The sequence below is a fragment of the Aquarana catesbeiana genome, linkage group LG04 (genome assembly GCF_042186555.1).
Source record: "Aquarana catesbeiana isolate 2022-GZ linkage group LG04, ASM4218655v1, whole genome shotgun sequence".
In the NCBI taxonomy this organism is placed as follows: Eukaryota; Metazoa; Chordata; class Amphibia; order Anura; family Ranidae; genus Aquarana; species Aquarana catesbeiana.
In genome coordinates, this window is record NC_133327.1 from 508,735,841 (window position 1) to 508,755,652 (window position 19,812).

The following is a 19,812-nucleotide window of genomic DNA, read 5'->3' on the forward strand; positions in this document are numbered from 1 at the left end:
TTTTTTTTGGTCATTTTTTAAAATTTCTATTATAACAAAAAACCCAGTGGCGATCAAATGTCGCTAAAAGAAAGCTGTTTGTGTGGAAAAAAAATGACATCAATCTCACTTGGGTAGAGAGTTGCATGATCTCACAATTACCAGTTAAAGTAGCACAGTGCATAATAGCAAAAAAAAAAGGCCTGGTCATGAAGGAGGTAAAACCTATTGGAGCTCAAGTGGTTAGCATCATATCCAGAGGTTGTCTTTGTGAAATAAAGGTATGAGTGTTGCCAGCATTGCTGCAGAGGTTGAGGGGCTGGGGGATCAGCCTGTCAGTGCTCAGACCATACGCCGCACACTGCATCAAATCTGTTTGCATGGCTGTCATCACAGAAGGAAGCCTCTTCTAAAGATGATGCACAAGAAAGCCCGCAAGCTGTTTGCTGAAGACAAGCAGAAAAAGGACATGAATTACTGGAACCATGTCCTGTGGTCTGATGAGACCAAGATGAACTTATTTGGTTCAGATGGTGTCGAGCGTGTGTGGCGGCAACCAGATGAGAGGAGTACAAAGGCAAGTGTGTCTTGCCTACAGTAAAGCATGGAGGTGGGAGTGTCATGGTCTGGGGCTGCATGAGTGCTGCTGGCACTGGGGAGCTACAGTTCATTGAGAGAACCATGAATGCCAACTTATACTGTGACAAACTGAAGCCGAGCATGGTCCCCTCCCTTCAGAGACTGGGCCGCAGGGCAGTATTCCAACATAACAACCCCAAACACATCTCCAAGACGTCCGCTGTTTTGCTAAAGAAGCTGAGGGTAACGGTGATGGACTGGCCAAACATGTCTCCAGACCTAAACCCTATTAAGCATCTGTGGGGCATCCTCAAACGGAAGGTGGAGGAGCTCAAGGTCTCTAACATCCACCATCTCCATGATGTTGTCATGGAGGAGTGGAAGAGGACTCCAGTGGCAACCTGTGAAGCTCTGGTGAACTCCATGCCCAGGAGGGTTAAGGCAGTGCTGGAAAATAATGGTGGCCACACAAAATCTTGAGACTTTGGGCCCAATTTGGACATTTTCACTTTTTCAGGGGTGTACTCACTTTTGTTGCCAGCGGTTTAGACATTAACCACTTGACCACTGAGCACTTAAACCCTCTTCTTAACCAGACCAATTTTCATCTTTCAGTGCTCTCACATTTTGAATGACAATTACTCAGTCATACAACACTGTACCCATATGAAACTTTTGTCATTTTTTTCACACAAATAGAGCTTTCTTTTGGTGGTATTTAATCACCGTTGGGTTTTTTATTTTTTGCTCTATAAAAGAAAAAATATTGAAAATTCGGTAAAAAAATGAATTTTTCTTTGTTTCTGTTATAAAATTTTGCTAATTAGTAATTTTTCTTCGTAATTTTGGCCAAAATTTATAGTGCTACATATCTAAAAATAAGTACAAATTGGTGTATATTATTTGGTCTTTGTGAAGTTATAGAGTCCACAAGCTATGGTGCCAATATCTGAAAATTGATCACACCTGAAGTACTGATGGCCTATCTAATTTCTTGAGACTCTAACATGCCAGAAAAGTACAAATACCCCCCAAATTACCACTTTTTGGAAAGAAGACATTCCAAGGTATTTAGAAAGATGCATGGTGAGTTTTTTTGAAGTTGTTGTAATTTTTTCCCACAATTCTTTGCAAAATCAAGATTTTTTTTTTATTAGCAGGTTATTTCTCACACACAGCATATGCATAGCACAAATTACACCCCAAAACACATTCTGCTATTACTCCCGAGTATGGCGATGCCACATGTGTGAGACTTTTACACAGCGTGGCCACATACAGAGGCCCAACATGCAGGGAGCACCTTCAGGCGTTCTGGAGCACCCAGGCCAATTCTGACATTTCTCTCCTACATGTAAAAATCATCATTTATTTGCTAAAAAATTACATAGAACCCCAAAACATTTTATATATATATATATATATATATATATATACACACACACCAGAGAATACAATGGCGGTTGTTGCAACTTTTTATCTCGCACGGTATTTGCGCAGCAATTTTTCGAACGCGTTTTTTTTGGAAAAAAAAAGTTTTGTGCTTTAAAGAAAAAACGAAACCGTAAAGTTAGCCAAATGTTTTTGCATAATGTGAAAGATGAAGTTACGCCAAGTAAATAGATACCTAACGTCACCCTTCAAAATTGCACACGCTCGTGGAGTGGCGCTACTTAAAAATCCACATAGGCGACACTTTAAAATGTTTTACTGGTTACATGTTTTGAGTTACAGAGGAGGTCTAGGGCCAAAATTATTGCTCTCGCTCCAATGTTTGCAGAGATACCTCACTTGTGGTTTGAACACCGTTTTCATATGTGGGCGGGACTTATGTATGTGTTCTCTTCTGCATGTGAGAACACGGGGACAGGGGTGCTTTAATTTTTTCTTTTTTTTTTTTTTTTTTTATTCATTTTACTTTATTTTAGTTTGACACTTTTTTCCAAAAAGAAAAAAAAAAATTTGATCACTTTTATTCCTATTACAGGGAATGTAAACATCCCTTGTATTAGGAATATGGCATGACAGGTCCTCTTTACAGTGAGATATTGGGTCAATAACACCCCACATCTCACCTTTAGGCTGGGAACTAAAAAAAAAAAAAACGATCCCGGCTTCGATCGTAGTGGTGAGTCGGTAGAAGCACTGGAGGGGGGGACATCCCCTCACCTCCCGTAAGAACGCTCAAGCAGTGGAACAGCCGCTATGATCATTCTTATGGTGTAGGGAATCGCCGGCTGAAAAAGCTGATATCTGAATAATGCCTGTGGCTGCAGGCATTCGGATATCCCCGCGCAAAGTCAAGGACATCATATGGCGGGCGGGAAGTGGTTAAAACGCATTTTTTTTTTTTTTTTTAACACAAAGTTGTCCATTTCTACAATATTTCTAACAGATAGCATGTACATATCAAAAATGACACCCAAAATAGATTCTCCTACTCCTCCTGAGTACGGCAATACCACATGTGTGAGACTTCCACAGCCTGGACGCCCTCCCAGTGTGAGATACTGTATATATAATTTTTTAATTTTTTTTTTTTAACTGCCGTACGTTTTTGAACTTTTAAACTTTAGTTTTTGTGAATCAAGGACATTGAAATATATGAGCTATTAATTACTGAATTGTCACATTCTTTTTTTGGCTCACTACAGTATGAAGAGAGCTTTTAAGATAAAAGCCATTATATTAAGTACTTATAGATGAAGAAAAAAATAAAGCACCAATCATTCAAGGGATGGGGAAAGCTGCATATACTTTTGCGTGTACATGTAACATGCAGTTCGTGCATTTTTCAGTACGTCAAAGGAGATGTTGCTCCTCTGAAATGTTTGCTTCTATAGATAATTGTGTGTGCTCAAATTAAAAACATGGGGCTTAGTCTTTTTTTTTTTTTTTTTTTTAAAGTAAATCAAGCCTTGCTTGTTACCTAGGAGATGTATATACCTTTTATCCCAAAAGACACTAGACAATTAACAGGTTACCTCAGGAAGGTTTAACCCCCTTCATGACCAGGACATTTTTTACTATTCAGCGCTGTGCTATATTAACTGGCAATTGCGCAGTCATGCAACACTGCATGCAAATTAAATTTTATATAATTTTTCTAACACAAATTGAGCTGTCTTTTGGTGGTATTTGATAACCACTTGGAATTTTATTTTTTAATATATTACAGAAAATTTTGAAGAAAAAATAACTGTTTTCCGTTATAAAACATAGTCAATAAAATCATATTTCTTTTATAAATGTAGGCTGAAATGTATTTTACTACATGTATTTGGTATAAGAATAAAGCTTATGTGTACCTGTATGTTAATTTGTGCGAAAGTCATAGTGTCTTCAACTTATGGTGTATATACTGGAATTTACAGTGCCTTTAGAGCTCTGTGCCATAGCCGAGGGCTCCCAGAAGACAGGAAGCTCTGTCAGCAGTGACAGCACGCTGCTGGAGAGCTTGTTCTAAAGAAAGTTGGTGCTGAATAAATCCTCTATTATAATAATGTGCTAATATGCGATGCATACAGTGCCTTGAAAAAGTATTTATACCCCTTGAAATTTTCCACATTTTGTCATGTTACAACCAATAACGTAAATGTATTTTATTGGGATTTTATGTGATGGACCAACACAAAGTGGCACATAATTGTGAAGTGGAAGGAAAATGATAAATGGTTTTCAATTTTTTTTTTTTTTTTATAAATATCCAACAAGTGTGGCCTGCATTTGTATTCTACCACCTTTTATTCTGATACCCCTAACAAAAATCTAAAAATCTAATGGATCCATTTGCTTTCAGAAGTCGCCTAATTAGTAAATAGTCCACCCGTGTGTAATTTCATCTCAGTATAAATACAGCTGTTCTGTGAAGCCCTCAGTGGTTTGTTAGAGAATGTTGGTGAACAAACAGCATCATGGAGGCCAGGGATAAAGTTGTGGAGAAGTTTAAAGCAGGGTTAGGTTATAAAAAAAAAAAAATATATATCCCAAGCTTTGAACATCTCACAGAGCGCTGTTCAATCCATCATCCGAAAATGGAAAGCGTATGGTACAACTGCAAACCTACCAAGACATGGCAGTCCACCCAAACTGACATGCCGGGCAAGGAGAACATTAATCAGAGAAGCATTCAAGATGGTAACTTTAAAGGAGCTGCAGAGAACCACAGCTTAGGTTGAAGAATCTGTCCACAGGACAACTATTCGTGCTCTCCCCAAATCTGCCCTTTATAGAAGAGTGGCAAGAAGAAAGCCATTATTCAAAGAAAGCCATGAGTAGTTCCTTTTGCAGATTGTGATAAGCCATGTGGAGGACACAGCAAAACATGTGGAACAAGGTGCTCTGGTCAGATGAGACCAAAATTGAACTTTTTGGCCTAAAATCAAAACGCTATGTGTGGTGGAAAACTAACACTGCACATCACCCGAACACACCATCCCCACTGTGAAACATGGTGGTGGCAGCATCATGTTGTGGGGATGCTACAAAGTAGCTCCTGAACTATTTTTGGGTGACATGCATCCCACAATTGCAGCACGTTGCAGACGCACACCGCGATTTGAGGTGTCATTCAAATGAATGGCATCTCGAATGCGAGTCCCGCTTTTTGTCATTCACACCTTGGTGCTATCAAATCGCGGACAGATCCGCGGCAAATCTGCTCATGATTCAAAATACTGTAGTGTGAATGCAGCGTTAGAGTACAAAAGACTTGAGACTGGGGCAGAGGTTCACCTTCCAGCAGGACAACAATCCTAAACATACAGCCAGAGCTACAATAAAATGATTTAGATCAAAGCATATTCATGTGTTAGAATGGCCCAAATCGAATTGAGAATGTTGCAATATTGTTGTTTAGAAGCGCTCTCCATCCAATCTGACAGAGCTTGAGCTATGTTGCAAAGAAGAATGGGCCAGAATGTCACTCTCTAGATGTGCAAAGCTGGCAGAGACATACCCAAAAAGACTGGCAGCTGTAATTACGACGAAAGATGGTTCTACAAGGTATTGACTGGGGGGGCTAAATACAAATGCACGCCAAACTTTTCACGTATATTTGTAAAAGAGAAATTGAAAACCATTTGGCATTTTCCTTCCACTTGACGATTATGTGCCACTTTGTGTTGGTCTATTGCATAAAATCCCAATAAAATACATTTACGTTTTTGGTTGTAACATGGCAAAATGTGGAAAATGTCAAGGGGTATGAATACTTTTTTTTTTTTTTTCCCCTTTTCAAGGCACTGTATGCAGCTATAGAAGCTATTCTGTAATGGTGGTGATTAGCAACTTATAGTGGGAGTGTGATGGGGCCAGATTGCACCCTACCCTTACAGACACTATCTGAAAGGGTCACTAACTTACACTGATGTCTTTTGTGACACTAATACAGTGATTAGTGATAATACTGTAAACTCTACTAATTACACTGGCTGGAAAGGGGTTATCATCTAGGGGAAATCAAGGAGTTAATTGTGTGCTGAACAATGTGTGATATGTACTACTTTTTCTTTCTGATCTGGTTGTTTTTTCTCTCTGCTTTTCAGGGAGAAGAAACAGCCAAATTGCTGTTCCAATGCACACAAAGTTCTGTGCAGGTTTCAGCCAAAACCATTGACTGAAATCACAGCATGTCAAAGCAATATGTGAAAGTTCAAGAGAAATGCTTGCAATGCATTATAATTTAACTAAACCCATTAGATTTTAGTTGATCAAAATGTACTGGAAAATGTAGTCAACTAAAATACGACAAACAATTCAGCTGACTAAAATACGACTAAAACTAAATTAGCATTTTAGGCAAGACTATGACTAAAACTAAATCGACATTTGACATTAAAATTAACACTGGGGTAGAGGGTGGACCACTCACTTTTTTGTCTCTTGATCGTGAAGGGGCCGACAGCAGGCAGATGGGCACAAGAAGCTTCTGGTTCATGGGCACAGGATGGAGACTTGGTTTCCCGATAGCATCTTAAGGCTAGTAAGGAACTACAATTCCCAGCAGTCCCAGCATACACGGGTGCTGAACTATGTCTCAACAGTTCTAATCTCATTCTCGCCTCCCAGTGAGGCCCTGCAGCCATTTGTTTCTCTCTGCCTATCATTGAAGCAAATTCTAAACATTCTGACCCATTTCTAGGAGTGCGTGTGTTATAATGTTTCCTGGGTACAGCAGGGACTTCAGCCCAAATTGCCAGTGCTGATGTATCTGGCTATGAAGAAAAAGGTTGGGATTTTGAGCAAAGCATGCCTTTTAGGAAGCAAAAATGCGCTGTATAGGTTTGATAATGTTACATTTTAATGCATATTACTACGGATGCACCAAATGGGTTTTTTGGTGCCGAAACTGATACCGAAAATGAAAAATACACTAGGCCGAAAACCAATACCTAAACAGCACCAATACTGAAAGTGACTGTTTTTAAAAATATTTTTATACAGGAGATGGTCAGAGACTGGGGACGTGGTACAGGAGATGGTCAGAGACTGGGGACGTGGTACAGGAGATGGTCAGAGACTTGGGACGTGGTACAGGAGATGGTCAGAGACTGGGGATGTGGTACAGGAGATGGTCAGAGACTGCGGACATGGTACAGGAGATGGTCAGAGACTGGGGACGTGGTACAGGAGATAGTCAGACTGCAGACATGATACAGGAGATTGTCAGAGACTGGGGACACGGTAGAGGAGAGGGTCAGAGACTGGGGACACGGTAGAGGAGAGGGTCAGGGACTGGGGACACGGTAGAGGAGAGGGTCAGAGACTGGGGACACGGTAGAGGAGAGGGTCAGGGACTGGGGACACGGTAGAGGAGAGGGTCAGGGACTGGGGACACGGTAGAGGAGAGGGTCAGAGACTGGGGACACGGTAGAGGTGAGGGTCAGAGACTGGGGACACGGTAGAGGAGAGGGTCAGGGACTGGGGACACGGTAGAGGAGAGGGTCAGGGACTGGGGACACGGTAGAGGAGAGGGTCAGGGACTGGGGACACGGTAGAGGAGAGGGTCAGAGACTGGGGACACGGTAGAGGTGAGGGTCAGAGACTGGGGACACGGTAGAGGCGAGGGTCAGAGACTGGGGACACGGTAGAGGCGAGGGTCAGAGACTGGGGACACGGTAGAGGCGAGGGTCAGAGACTGGGGACACGGTAGAGGCGAGGGTCAGAGACTGGGGACACGATACAAGAAATCAATGCAGCCTCACCAGTGCCCGTCATGCTGCCCTGCGTTTGCCCCTCAGATGCAGCCCACATGTGCCCATAAGATGCAGCTTGCCAGTGCCCGTCATGCAGCTTGCCAGTTCCTGAATCAGAGCGGCAATCTCTGTGTGTCACGGAGCTGCATTTGAATTGCCTGGGTCGCAGTAACAATGTCCCGCCTTCTGTAATCATGTCAAACTGATTCAATATCCCACCATTGGATCAGTGTGCCGTCTGTCACAGGAGGCGGGACGTTGTTACTGCGGTCTGTGTAGTTAAGCTCCGTGACACAACGGAGATCGCGAGGAGGGAGGGGAGGAGGAGAAGAGGACTGCGGCGCGCCGTGCCAGAAGGACACCCCCGTAATGGGCGGCACCAGGGACGGGGCCCCATCCAGGCCCTGCCCCCATTTTCGGCGCCGTTATCGGCGATTTCCTTTTCATATTTTGCCGAAAAGGCCATTTTCGGCCGAAATTTTGGTGCATCAATACATACTACACAATTATATACATAAAAGGCACAGTGACATTATCAAACCTATACATCACATTTTTGCTTCCTAAATGCATGCTTCACTCAAAGTCCCAACCTTTTTCTTCAGTGTCAACAGGAATGGAGGCAAATTGACGTAACTGTCTTGGGCCTCACGCAAAGTCCCAACCTTTTTCCATTCCCCCTGTCAGAACACAAAAGAACAGCAAGGGAGATTGTGACAGAAGCGGATATCAGACCCCTGTCCTCCTCACCAACTCGTGACAAAGGACTGGCTAATCTCACGTCGCGCTGTCACTTGTATAACAATGTCACTTTCAGCTGCACCCTGCACAAAGATTTTCCAGCTTGCGGGACCCAGTCTAGGTGCCATCAGCCTGGGAGTAATTGTCACTGGGTTAAATCAATTAAGTAACCATCACCATCCCCTTTTGACCGAGAAGGGACTCCTAATCTTAGCAATACCAACTATGATTTTAGAATAAACATCTGTAACACACACTGTCACCACAGACAGGTATTTAGAGAGGTTCTTTTACTGTGCGGTAACACTCTTCAAAAGACAGGGATTAGTTTAGTTTGTGTTAAAATCCTTAAAGATAGTTTTCACGCTTTTCAAAATCAGGTTTAATAATGAAAAGGTCAAATCAGTGCAAATAAAATAATTACAGCCAAAATGGTGTTACAATGAAATAAAGAGACGATATAACAACAAATAAATTAAAAATGGTCTGAAAAGGTAAGAATACTTGCTGTGTCCTTGTGGTTAACAGTCCTGGCATCTCCCTTTTCTCTGGGATCATAGAGACCAGCTGGTCTAAGGGGCGCTGCTGGAAGGTCACTATGTTTGACCATGTCCCAGATACAGTTTTTTCGATAAGTATTCATATCTCTGATTATCTCCGTCCAGCGTGAATTTTGCTTAAAATAAATATAAATATGGCAGGTTTCAGGTGTCTACTTTACCTAGGTGGGATAAGGGGTGCCACAGGCTCCCATATGGTCTAACATAGGGGTGTCTGGACTTGAAATGTTACAAATTAACCTAGGAAAGTAAATACGTTCATATTCTGGCTGTGCAATTATTAGTTCAGGAGTTACAACTGCTAACCTATCTGCAGATATCGGTATTTGCCTCCAACTGAGCTATTTACGACCGGTATCTATTAGTTCTCTGGATTGCTTAGCTTGCAAGGGTGACAGTTTTATAAGTGTTTCCAGATGGGAATGTGGGTTGTTTAATGGAAAGCATCTATGTGTGTCAGATCAATGGACTCATAAGGTCCTGACATCAGTTAACAGTTTGTGTATGTTATAACTGAAAGAAAAAGGTGGGGGGGGGGGGGGCATGGTCACTGTGGTTATGCCCTTCACATGACTGAGATGAGTTAGTTGTGGGCCCCATACGCACGACCATTAAAGAGCTATGAACTAACATCAGATTGTTAGTATAGCGGCTCTGACCTGAGCTGTCAGGTTTTTTTTTTTTTCTTGTTCAACCCAGCGGGTTGAATAAAACTAGTAGGGTGATCATGGCTTAAAATAGCCCTTTCTCTAGATCCACTGATCAGTTATGCAGATCAGCTAACTTATATACTTATTGCCTTCTGATTCCTCTGTGTGTTACTTTTTAGGGATGTAACCATTGAACTTTATAGAATGTGTTTTGATGAAAGAACATCATATGTGGAACATGCAGGACTTTTTTTTTTTTTTTTTTTTATGCACCGTACTTAAAACATACAGTATCTCACAAAAGTGAGTACACCCCTCACATTTTTGTAAATATTTTATTATCTTTTCATGTGACAACACTGAAGAAATGACACACTGGTACAATGTAAAGTAGTGAGTGTACAGCTTGTATAACAGTGTAAATTTGCTGTCCCCTCTAAATAACTCAGCACAGGGCCATTAATGTCTAAACCGCAGGCAGCAAACGTGAGTACACCCCTAAGTGAACATGTCCAAATTTGGGCCCAAAGTGTCAATATTTTGTATGGCCACCATTATTTTCCAGCACTGCCTTAACCCTCTTGGTCATGGAGTTCACCAGAGCTTCACAGGTTGCCATTGGAGTCCTCTTCCACTTCTCCATGATGACATGACAAAGCTGGTGGATGTTGGAGACCTTGCGCTCCTCCACCTTCCATTTGAGGATGCTCAATAGGGTTTAGGTCTGGAGACATGCTTGGCCAGTCCATCACCTTTACCCTCAGCTTCTTTGGCAAGGCAGTGGTTGTCTTGGAGGTGTATTTGGGGTCATTATGTTGGAATAGTGCCCTGTGGCGCAGTCTCCAAAGTGAAGGGATCATGCTCTGCTTCAATATGTCACAGTACATGTTGGCATTCATGGTTCCGTCAGTGAACTATAGCTCCCCAGTGGCGGCAGCACTCATGCAGCCACAGACCATGACACTCCCACCACCATGCTTGATTAGGCAAGACGCACTTGTTTTTGTACTCCTCACCTGGTTGCCGTCACACACGCTTGACAACATCTGAACCAAATAAATTTATCTTGGTCTTATCAGACCACAGGACATGGTTCCAGTAATCCATGTCCTTAGTCTGCTTGTCTTCAGCAAACTGTTTGCAGGCTTTCTTGTGCATCTTTAGAAGGGGCTTCCTTCTGCGCTGACAGCCATGCAGACCAATTTTATGCAGTGTGCGGCGTATGGTCTGAGCACTGACAGGCTCATCACCCCCCCCTTTTCAACCTCTGCAGCAATGCTGGCAGCACTCGTATGTCTCCTTTGGTCGACCATGACAAGGCCTGTTCTGAATTGAACCTGTCCTGTTAAACCGCTGTATGGTGTTGGCCACCATGCTGCAGCTCAGTTTCAGTATCTTGGCAATCTTCTTATAGCCTAGGCCAGTGATGGCAAACATTGGCACCACAGATGTTTTGGAACTACATTTCCCATGGTGCTGTAGAGTGCATGAGCATCATGGGAAATGTAGTTCCAAAACATCTGGGGTGCCAAGGTTCGCCATCACTGGCCTAGGCCATCTTTATGTAGAGAAACAATTATTTTTTTCAGATCCTTATGAGGTGCCCTGTTGAACTTCCAGTGACCAGTATAAGAGTTAGCGGGATTAACAACAAAATTAACACACTTGCTCCCCATTCACCCCCCCCCCCCCATCCTACTTTGCTCTGCAACATCAGTCCTACATCCATCTGACTTGAATGAACAGGATACTATTTTGATCCAACTGTGTGATAGTCTGATTTTGTCCTTTGACCAATCAAAACAATCCCAGTGTGACATAAATTCCTTTTTACTACTGCTGTAATCACCATGTCAGATGTCACAAGTCGGATTGCTAGGACAAGGATCCTACTTTGATCTGACTTCAATGATATTTAATGGGCTGAAGTAGGATCAAAGTTGGACCAAAGAAGTGCAGGGAGCATTTTCAAAGTCGGACCAGTTAAGACAGCTCTCATAAGGAACCATTGATTTTCACACGTCATGCGACATGAGCTCCCAACATCAGAGTGTTTGTCGTACAAGTGTGAACCCAGGCTCAGTTCCAGCCATTTAAAAGTCAGCAGCTACAAAAGGTGTAGCTGCTGACTATTATTAAGCAGACACTCACTTGTCCCTCTGTCTAGCGATGTGGCCGCCCAGATCCTCGCTTCTCTCCCCCTTCCTCTCTGCGGCGCCGGCAGTGCAAGTGTGGGGGCTGGCTGCGGCTTCACAGCTGGGCGCGCACTGCGCATTATGAATGGCCTAGCAATCTTCTGGAACCTGTGAAGTGTCCCAGAAGATTGCAGGGAGGGAGGGGGGAGACGTGAGCTTTCGCTCAGCGACGCCAGGAGAGGAAGTGGGACCTGGGTACCTGTGAAAACTAGGTACCTGCTCCCCCCCCCCCCCCCCCCCCCCCCCCAAAAAAAAAAATGACATGCCAAATGGGGCATGTCAGGGGGTCACAAGTACCTAAAGCGAAGGTTCCACTTTTGGGTGGAACTCCGCTTTAAATGAATGGCCGGGGATCTCTTAATTAACAAGTATTGTTTCCTTTGTGGTAGAATTTACAGTGCAGTTATAAATGTCAGATTTCATTACATTCCACACTTGTATAGGCAAGAGGACATTCCTTTTTGTGAATATGGCTCTGTTTGTATTGTTGTGGGAATCAATATATACGGTATGCGTAATCAATTTTTCTTGCGCTACTAAGCGCACTTTCCAGCTCTTTTGGATAATGCATTTCGAGTGCACTCATGCTTGCCAAGTAAGACAGACACAATTGTTGTTCTCATGTTGCAAGCTCCACAGACAGCCCTGTATTATGGGAGCTCCATTTTTATTTATAGAACAGGGGTAACAATGGAGGCTTGGTGGCTATTCAGTTCAGCCAATCAAGCCCAGGCATTCCTTCAAACAGTAGGTGTTATACAAAGCTCAACCAATGGAACAATGACTAGGGGAGTGACCGGGCATGTCTTTGCAGACCAGTGTGTACAATTTCCCACCCTTTGTACCTGTTAAACTGTGCTCTACAGTTTAACAAGGGAACCCACATGTAATGAGATTGGCGCCTCAGAAATCGTGAATGCTGCCCGGCCAAGTGCGCACACGGTCCCGCTTCTACCATTGATGCAAATCCTTATTCTGCATTATTCAGAGAACAATGCATAGCCGGATTATACTACCATTCCTATGGATGCAAGGCTATCTGCAGGGACACGCTCATGGTCCCTCCATGTGCTGACCCAACACATAGAAAGACTTGAGCGTATATCCCTCCACAAAGGCAGATGGGTATCAAACCGATAATGTCTTCGCAGAGCGAACATATCCCCTCCAAACGAACAAGTCTGCGTATAATGCAGGGGCCCTCGCTGGCAGACATAGGGTAAACATCTCTCCACATCCACAGGAAGCTTTTCACTACCAATGGTCCTTCACCGGTACCAGTTCGCTCTTCTGAGCGAGCCGCAAGTAGAACTAACACTGGGAGATACTGTGACAATACATATTGAATACATCTTGATAAAATTTCTACAGCACTATGTTTCAAATTCAATTGTCAATTCAACAGTTTTATTCTTTTAGGTACAAAGGATCCCTAATGGATGATGGTGCCTTGATCCAAGCTGCTGCTCAAGGAGCCCTTTCTCCTGAATATACCAAGCTCTGCGCATGGCTGGTTGCGGAGCTGAAATTGTTCTGCAAACTAGAAGAAAGTGTGGAAGCCACTAATAGTAAGTCATAAAAGTGTGACCTAACCAGGGCCGTCTTAGCTATTTAAATATTGTAAATTTAAAATAAAAATTAATGATTGTGATTTCCGAAAAAAATAGCCACATTGTAAACCAGTGATGAACCGTTTTTCTTACTTCTTGCACACGAGAGTAAAAAATACATTTTTTTACTAATCTGAACATCGGTCCATGTAAAGATGAGTAATAAATTGATGAGTACAGAGCAGTAGTACAAGCAATTTACTGCAGCTCTTGTGAAAAAAAAAGACTGTTAGTGTGGCAACCTTTCCTTAAGAATCTACCTTGCCGGTTTCTATAATCACAATAGTAACATAATTGGAAAAGAGGCCCTTTAGACTCAACGAATCCAGACTTTAGGCAATTTGAACGAACGTGCAAATCTGATCCCCACAAACGAGGATTAATCTCCGAGATAGACGCTCACCTAACCCCCAAGCCCCTGTCTTACGTTGGTAAGTGGGAAAAGGATCTTAACATTATAACAGACCCTGCTGATTGGTCATATATCTGGCAGGCTGCTAAATCCTCTTTTCCCAATATTGCTGCCTTGGAGACGAATTATAAAGTACTTACCAGGTGGTATCTGGTCTCTGTCAGGATTGTCAAATTCCTCCCGCGATACCTCTGTTTTCGCGGTTGTAATGAGGCAGGCACACACCTCCACATTTATTGGAATGCCCTGTAGTGCGCTCATTTTGGTCAGAGGTGTTTGTAAGTCTTTCAAAACTTTTCACCATACCTTTGCTGCCAGACCCAACTAGCTTTCCTAAACAGCAAACCTGAGGCTCTAACCCACTGCCAATTTAAGCTTCTTCTCCACATCACTAGAGCTGCCAAACAGCTCAGCCTGGAAATCTCCATCCTTATGCATACTAGCTACTAAACCTAGAGTTACTCGCGCACTGATTCACGCTAAACTTGAAGCAGTCATCCTGGACAAAAGTGCACACATTTGAGAAACTTTGGAGACCCTGTGTTACTCATTACCTACCCCCTAGATTTGATGACACCCTACTGCTCCCCTAATCCACTGCGCATGGACCCTCTGCTCTAAACCCTGATTTGCACATCAAAGCCCGTGACACACACACACCTTCTGCCCCCTCCTTTTTATGTTCCTCCCCCTTTCTTGCTCTACAGTCGTCCTCCCATCTTTCATCCCTCAGATGGTTTTTCTCCCCTCCTTTCATACTGCTCCATTACACTCCTTCTGCCTCCTATCCTTTCCTTGTTTTGCCTCCATGCAGCCCTTTCTGCCTGGCTCTAGCCTCCTAGGTAGGCCTTCCTCCGAGTGCCTAATTACTGCTCACCCCAGAGTACAGTCTCCCGGGATTCTTGGACTTTTTGACACTCCCCCTAGGGGGTGAGCCAAACTGCTGGGCACCTGTTGGGTTGCCCTTACATGCTTGTACCCCCATGAAACCATTCCCCGGTTTATCCCTCTCCTTACACATGTTTGAATACCTACATTACTTTTGTATCCGTACCTTTGTCTTTGTTAGGAATTGTCCTCCCATGCTAAATACTACTTGTTTCTTGATCCTGCATGGTTATCTCTATGCGTGATGTTCTTACCTAGTTGACATCTTGTGCTAGTTGTACTTGCACCTGTATACTTGTTCATTACTCTTACCTTTTCTCAATAAAATATTTTAAGAAAAAAAAAAAAAGAAGAAATGAGCCCCTTTATGCATGTTGAATGACACTGTTATGCACAGGCAGAAGTTACTTAAATATGCAGAAAGTATGCTCAGTCTATAAAAGACATAGGTGTTGATTTACTAAAACTGGAAAGTGCAAAATCTGGTGAAGCTGTATGGTAGCCAATCAGTTCAGCTTGTTCAGGTAAGCTTCTGCGCATAGTTGCAACAGATTTAACACATTCCAGTTTTAGTAAATCAGCCCCGTAGCATATATAAACCCTGTTGGTTAACGTCTGTTTTACTCCCTTTTATTTTGGAAAATACACCATTGAAAGTGTCCTATCTGTTCAATCAGTGCAGAACAATACCTGTTGATCCTGCCAGGATTCTTCTGAGCTAATAAATTTCTTTGTCTGCCTCTTCTGCAAAAAACACAGAGCTGTGAGGTGAGCTCCAGATAAATGCATACAGTATGTATTTTTTGTACCACAGTGCTCTGCACCCAGGGGCTCTGTTGGAGTGTGAACGGGGCACATAGAAAACAATTGTTTTCTGTGTGCTCTTGTGACCAGTGATGATACAGGAAAACACCAGTCACCGCACCCAATATGAAGGAGCCCTTAGCCGTGTCTGTAGACTAAAAAACATGCCCCCTAGATTATAGAGACAAAGGGGAGGTGTTCTGTAGTCCTGTGCTAGGGTGATAGTGCTGCACCTTCATATATAGAGTGAGCACCTCCCTAGAACAGGAAGTGTTACTGGTAGGCTTAGCCTATTAAAAAAAGGGGGGAGAAGATGAGGAAGCCTAAAAAAAGTAGGAAGGCAGCCCCACTGCATTCAAGGATTACATGGTTTTTCTTCTTGAGCTGAAATAGGCTTTAGGATTGTTATACTGTAATAGATAAATAAAATGTTTAAATTAACGTGTTTTTATAGGCCCCACAGAGGCAGAAGGGTTTCAACTAGAAGTTAGTGGTCTTTTGACAGAGATGAATTGCCCATACAACTCTTTGACATCTGGAGATGTCAATAAACGCCTTCTAGACAAGAAGAACTGCCTACTTTTGCTAAGTAAGTAACATTTATTCATTTGTGTGGACACTTATGTTAGTATATTTAAAGAACTTCGGGGGAGGTTTTCTCCCATGCAGAGGGACTGTGCATGGATTAACTGCTCGCTTTTGCCTAGAGGTGAGAAGAGTGGAGATATATTTACCTAATCCTCCAATCCTCCAAATGCGATCCTTCCTCTCGCTCCTGCTCCCCTCCCCGCACACTAGTGGTCTTGTGCCTGGACTGTTCCTGATGTCGTCATGCCCATAGGACCAGCTCTGGACGTGAAGATGGTACGAACAGTCCACCGCTGGACATGAGGGAGTGCTGTCCGGAGGATCGAAAGATCGAGTAAGTATAGCTTTTCGTGCGCCCCTGGACAAAACAAGCAGTTAACCCATGCAGTGCAGGGTGGAAGACGAAAAACAATTTTCCTGGAGTTTGTTAACATGAATTGCTGCAAATTTTGTGGTATATTTTGTGATGTGCATAATAAAATTTAAGAATCGTATTCACACTAATTTGAAACTTCAATTGAAGGGTTATATTTTATTTATATTTATCATAGTGGCTATAAAATGTCAAGTTTCTGTGATGTAAAAAAAAATGAGACAAAGATAAATCATTTCAGAATTTTTTCCACTTTTTTTTTTTTTTTTATCAGAAAATAGGTTTTATTGTGAAAGAAACACATAGCATTTTAAGACTGCATCGAAATATTACAAAAATACGCCCCAGTACAGAACCTCTGTAGAACTATTCGACAAAAGTTATACGTAGTTACATAGTAAGTGGTGTCGAAAAAAGACACAAGTCCATCAAGTCCAACCTATGAATAACGCCCGGATGTTATACAACAGAAATATGCATGTTTTTTTCTGGTAGGTAAAACAAATTTTTTTCAGGCTCTATAAAATTATTCAGTGAGTAAATAGATTCTACAATTAAAAAAGAAAATGGAAGAAAAAAAGAAAAGGGAGAAACAATGAACTATTATTAACTATGAACATTTGCGGAATAGAAAAACAGTCGCGCATACCAACCTCTCATCTGACTATGTCTTCACCTAATATGTCTCATCCCTCCAATAAATCTATTCAACACTAGTTGATGTGGTGCAAAGCCTGGAACATCTAACCATGGTTGCCAAATAGAGAAGAATTTTTTTAGGGGCTTTTCCATGTAGGTAGGTCAATATTCTCTATCGTAATATTAACCTGTTCTATACATTGTCCCCTGGTAGGCACCCTGGGAGAAATCGAACACCTCGCAATTTATTTTTGTGTGATGTACAGTAACTGCAATATAGCTATTTGTTCATTTGGATTCAGGGTATCCTCTACCAGTTCACCCAACAGACAGACAATGGGATCTCTCTTCAACTGGTAGTTATGAACCTGGGATATTGTAGATAAGAACCTCTGTCCAATAACCAAAAAGCTTGGAGCATTTCCATAGCATATGTAGTAAGTCCCCATGTTCCCTTTGACATTTCGGGCATAATGGGCTATCTCTACATCCCCATTTATGCAGCTGTTGGGGTGTTCTAGAAGTTCTGTGGAGAAGAAAGATGGGATAACTTCTGCGAGGCTGAGACAGACACCAAGGGAGCAGCATTTAGGAAAGCCCCCCAGAGTTCTCCATTTATATTGCCCACATCTCTCTCCAAACCCCTCTTGCAGGGCATATCTGCTGTCCCCTGCAGAGCACCTAGTAGCATAGAATAGGCCCGGAAGATCATGCCTTTCTTGTCAGGAGCCATGAATACCTCTTCTATGATAGGGTGTGCTGTCAATATAAGTTTCTTATCGTACATCACAGAACACAGAGCCATAGTAGTTACTGTGTGGGTTATAGGCCACCTTCAGGTGATGGACACTGGCACACCCTAAGACAGGAAGTCCACTCCCTATATAACCCCTGCCACTACTGGGAGTACCTCAGTTTTTTCGCCAGTGTCTAAGGTTGGTCACAAGTGAAGATGTGCTGTGCTGAGCTCCACTGGAGCAATCCTTGCTGGGGCTAGCTATACAGCGGGATCCATTCAAAGTGTCTTTTTGGGCCAAAATGAATGGTACCCGGGCCTCGTTTCCTAAGAAACTAGGTTTTGCCTGCAACGCTTCTCTATTTTGAGAGCTAAAAAACAATAGGCGATGCCGTTTTCTTTCACCGCCCCTATATGGCGGCGGCTTTCAGGTCTCCGCCATGCCATCCCTCCCTCATACACAACCCGATCCCGTCTGATCGGAGGCCTGCACTTGCGCGGGAAAACTTTTTTTGAAAGGGGGGGGCGGTGTGATGCAATGGAGGGGGGGGCTTAGTGTGACGCTGTGTTGTAAAAACTCCATTTGTGCTGGCTGCAAGTTGTCGGAGGGACACAACAGCTAAGAGGGGCGTGAAAGAGGTTTGTTGACACGGGCATTTCCTATTTGACACATTTACTATTTGCCTCAGGCTAAGCATTAATAGCAGCGGCAGTACTATTGCTCAAGCAGTGGATGCGATTTCTTCTGATAGTACCTCTGCTTTTGTGCATTGGGCTAAGATCAGAAGGGTGGTTGAAGCACCCCCAAAAAAGGGCTAAAAGGGTCTCCCTCAAGCTCTGGAAAGCCTGCTCCTCTCTACCATGGCATCCTCCCCTGAGAGGGGGTGGCTGGTCAGAGTGAGCATCGGGGCCATGAAATGTTTCAACTGTTTTCAACACTGCAGCCCCTGCTTATGTTACTAAAGTTTTTTTTCCTCAGCCATGATAGGATTGAAAAAAAAAAAAAAAAAAAAGATAGCGGCTTTAATGGCATTCCAGTGTTGGACAAAATGCGACAGGTTCTCTTCCATTACCCAGGACCCTCAAACTGAGGAACTAAGGGCAGGAGAAGATGAGTTCCCTCAGGAGACCGTGGTAAGGCTAATGACTGAGGTGTCAAATGCGGGGGGGATCAGCTTTCACAATCTGTAAGATTGATGGTGCAATTTCTTGCTGAATGGTCCGCTGCACATTTATGTACCCTTAACTAAGTATTTGGGTTCGCTAAAGCCTCCTCAAACTGTGCATACCTTTCCTGTCCATTCATTGCTGGAAAGGCTTTTTTGTATCTGAGTGGATCACCCAGATAAGCATTTTTTTCCCTTCCTAAAAAGTTTTCACACTTTATCACACTTTATGATGGAGAAAGTTCACTAAAATTGGGGTATACCAGCAATTAACTCTGCTATATCTTCTGCAAAATAAGAGTTTGACTTGTCCGGCAGACAGTGCTCAAATGCTTAGGGATCCAATGGATAAAAAGTTGGAATTCCTATTATTAAAAAAAAACAAAACTTTTTTTCTCTGGCAGATTGAGTGTCTCAGCCTGCACTGATAGTAATTGGTTAATCATTGAGAGACCAGTTTAAACAGGTGTTTAAGGTTATCCTGCTCAGCAGGCTCAGGTTCTGGCAAGCTACTAGCAGCTTTACGTTTGCAATAGCTGCTATGAGAGATTCTATCCTTCAAGCCTTGTGTCCTTTGCTAAGCACCATGCAAGAAGTCTTCCTTTTGCGGTAGCTATTTGGGGGTGATTTTGGTAATACATCCAAAGAAATTCTAGTGGAAAAAGTACTCCTTTGCCATTTAAGTAAAGGAGTAAC

The 19,812-nt window shown here is 42.8% G+C and overlaps 1 protein-coding gene across 1 annotated transcript in view; it reads left to right on the plus strand.

Annotated features, from left to right (window-relative positions):
* The window catches only part of FAM98A (family with sequence similarity 98 member A), a 133,966-nt gene that overhangs the window by 14,253 nt on the left and 99,901 nt on the right, over positions 1–19,812 (plus strand). Inside the window, exons 2-3 of the mRNA XM_073627723.1 lie at positions 13,320–13,468; positions 16,069–16,203. Of these exons, the coding sequence (XP_073483824.1) occupies positions 13,320–13,468; positions 16,069–16,203 (284 nt within the window). The remainder of the gene's footprint in view (positions 1–13,319; positions 13,469–16,068; positions 16,204–19,812) is intronic.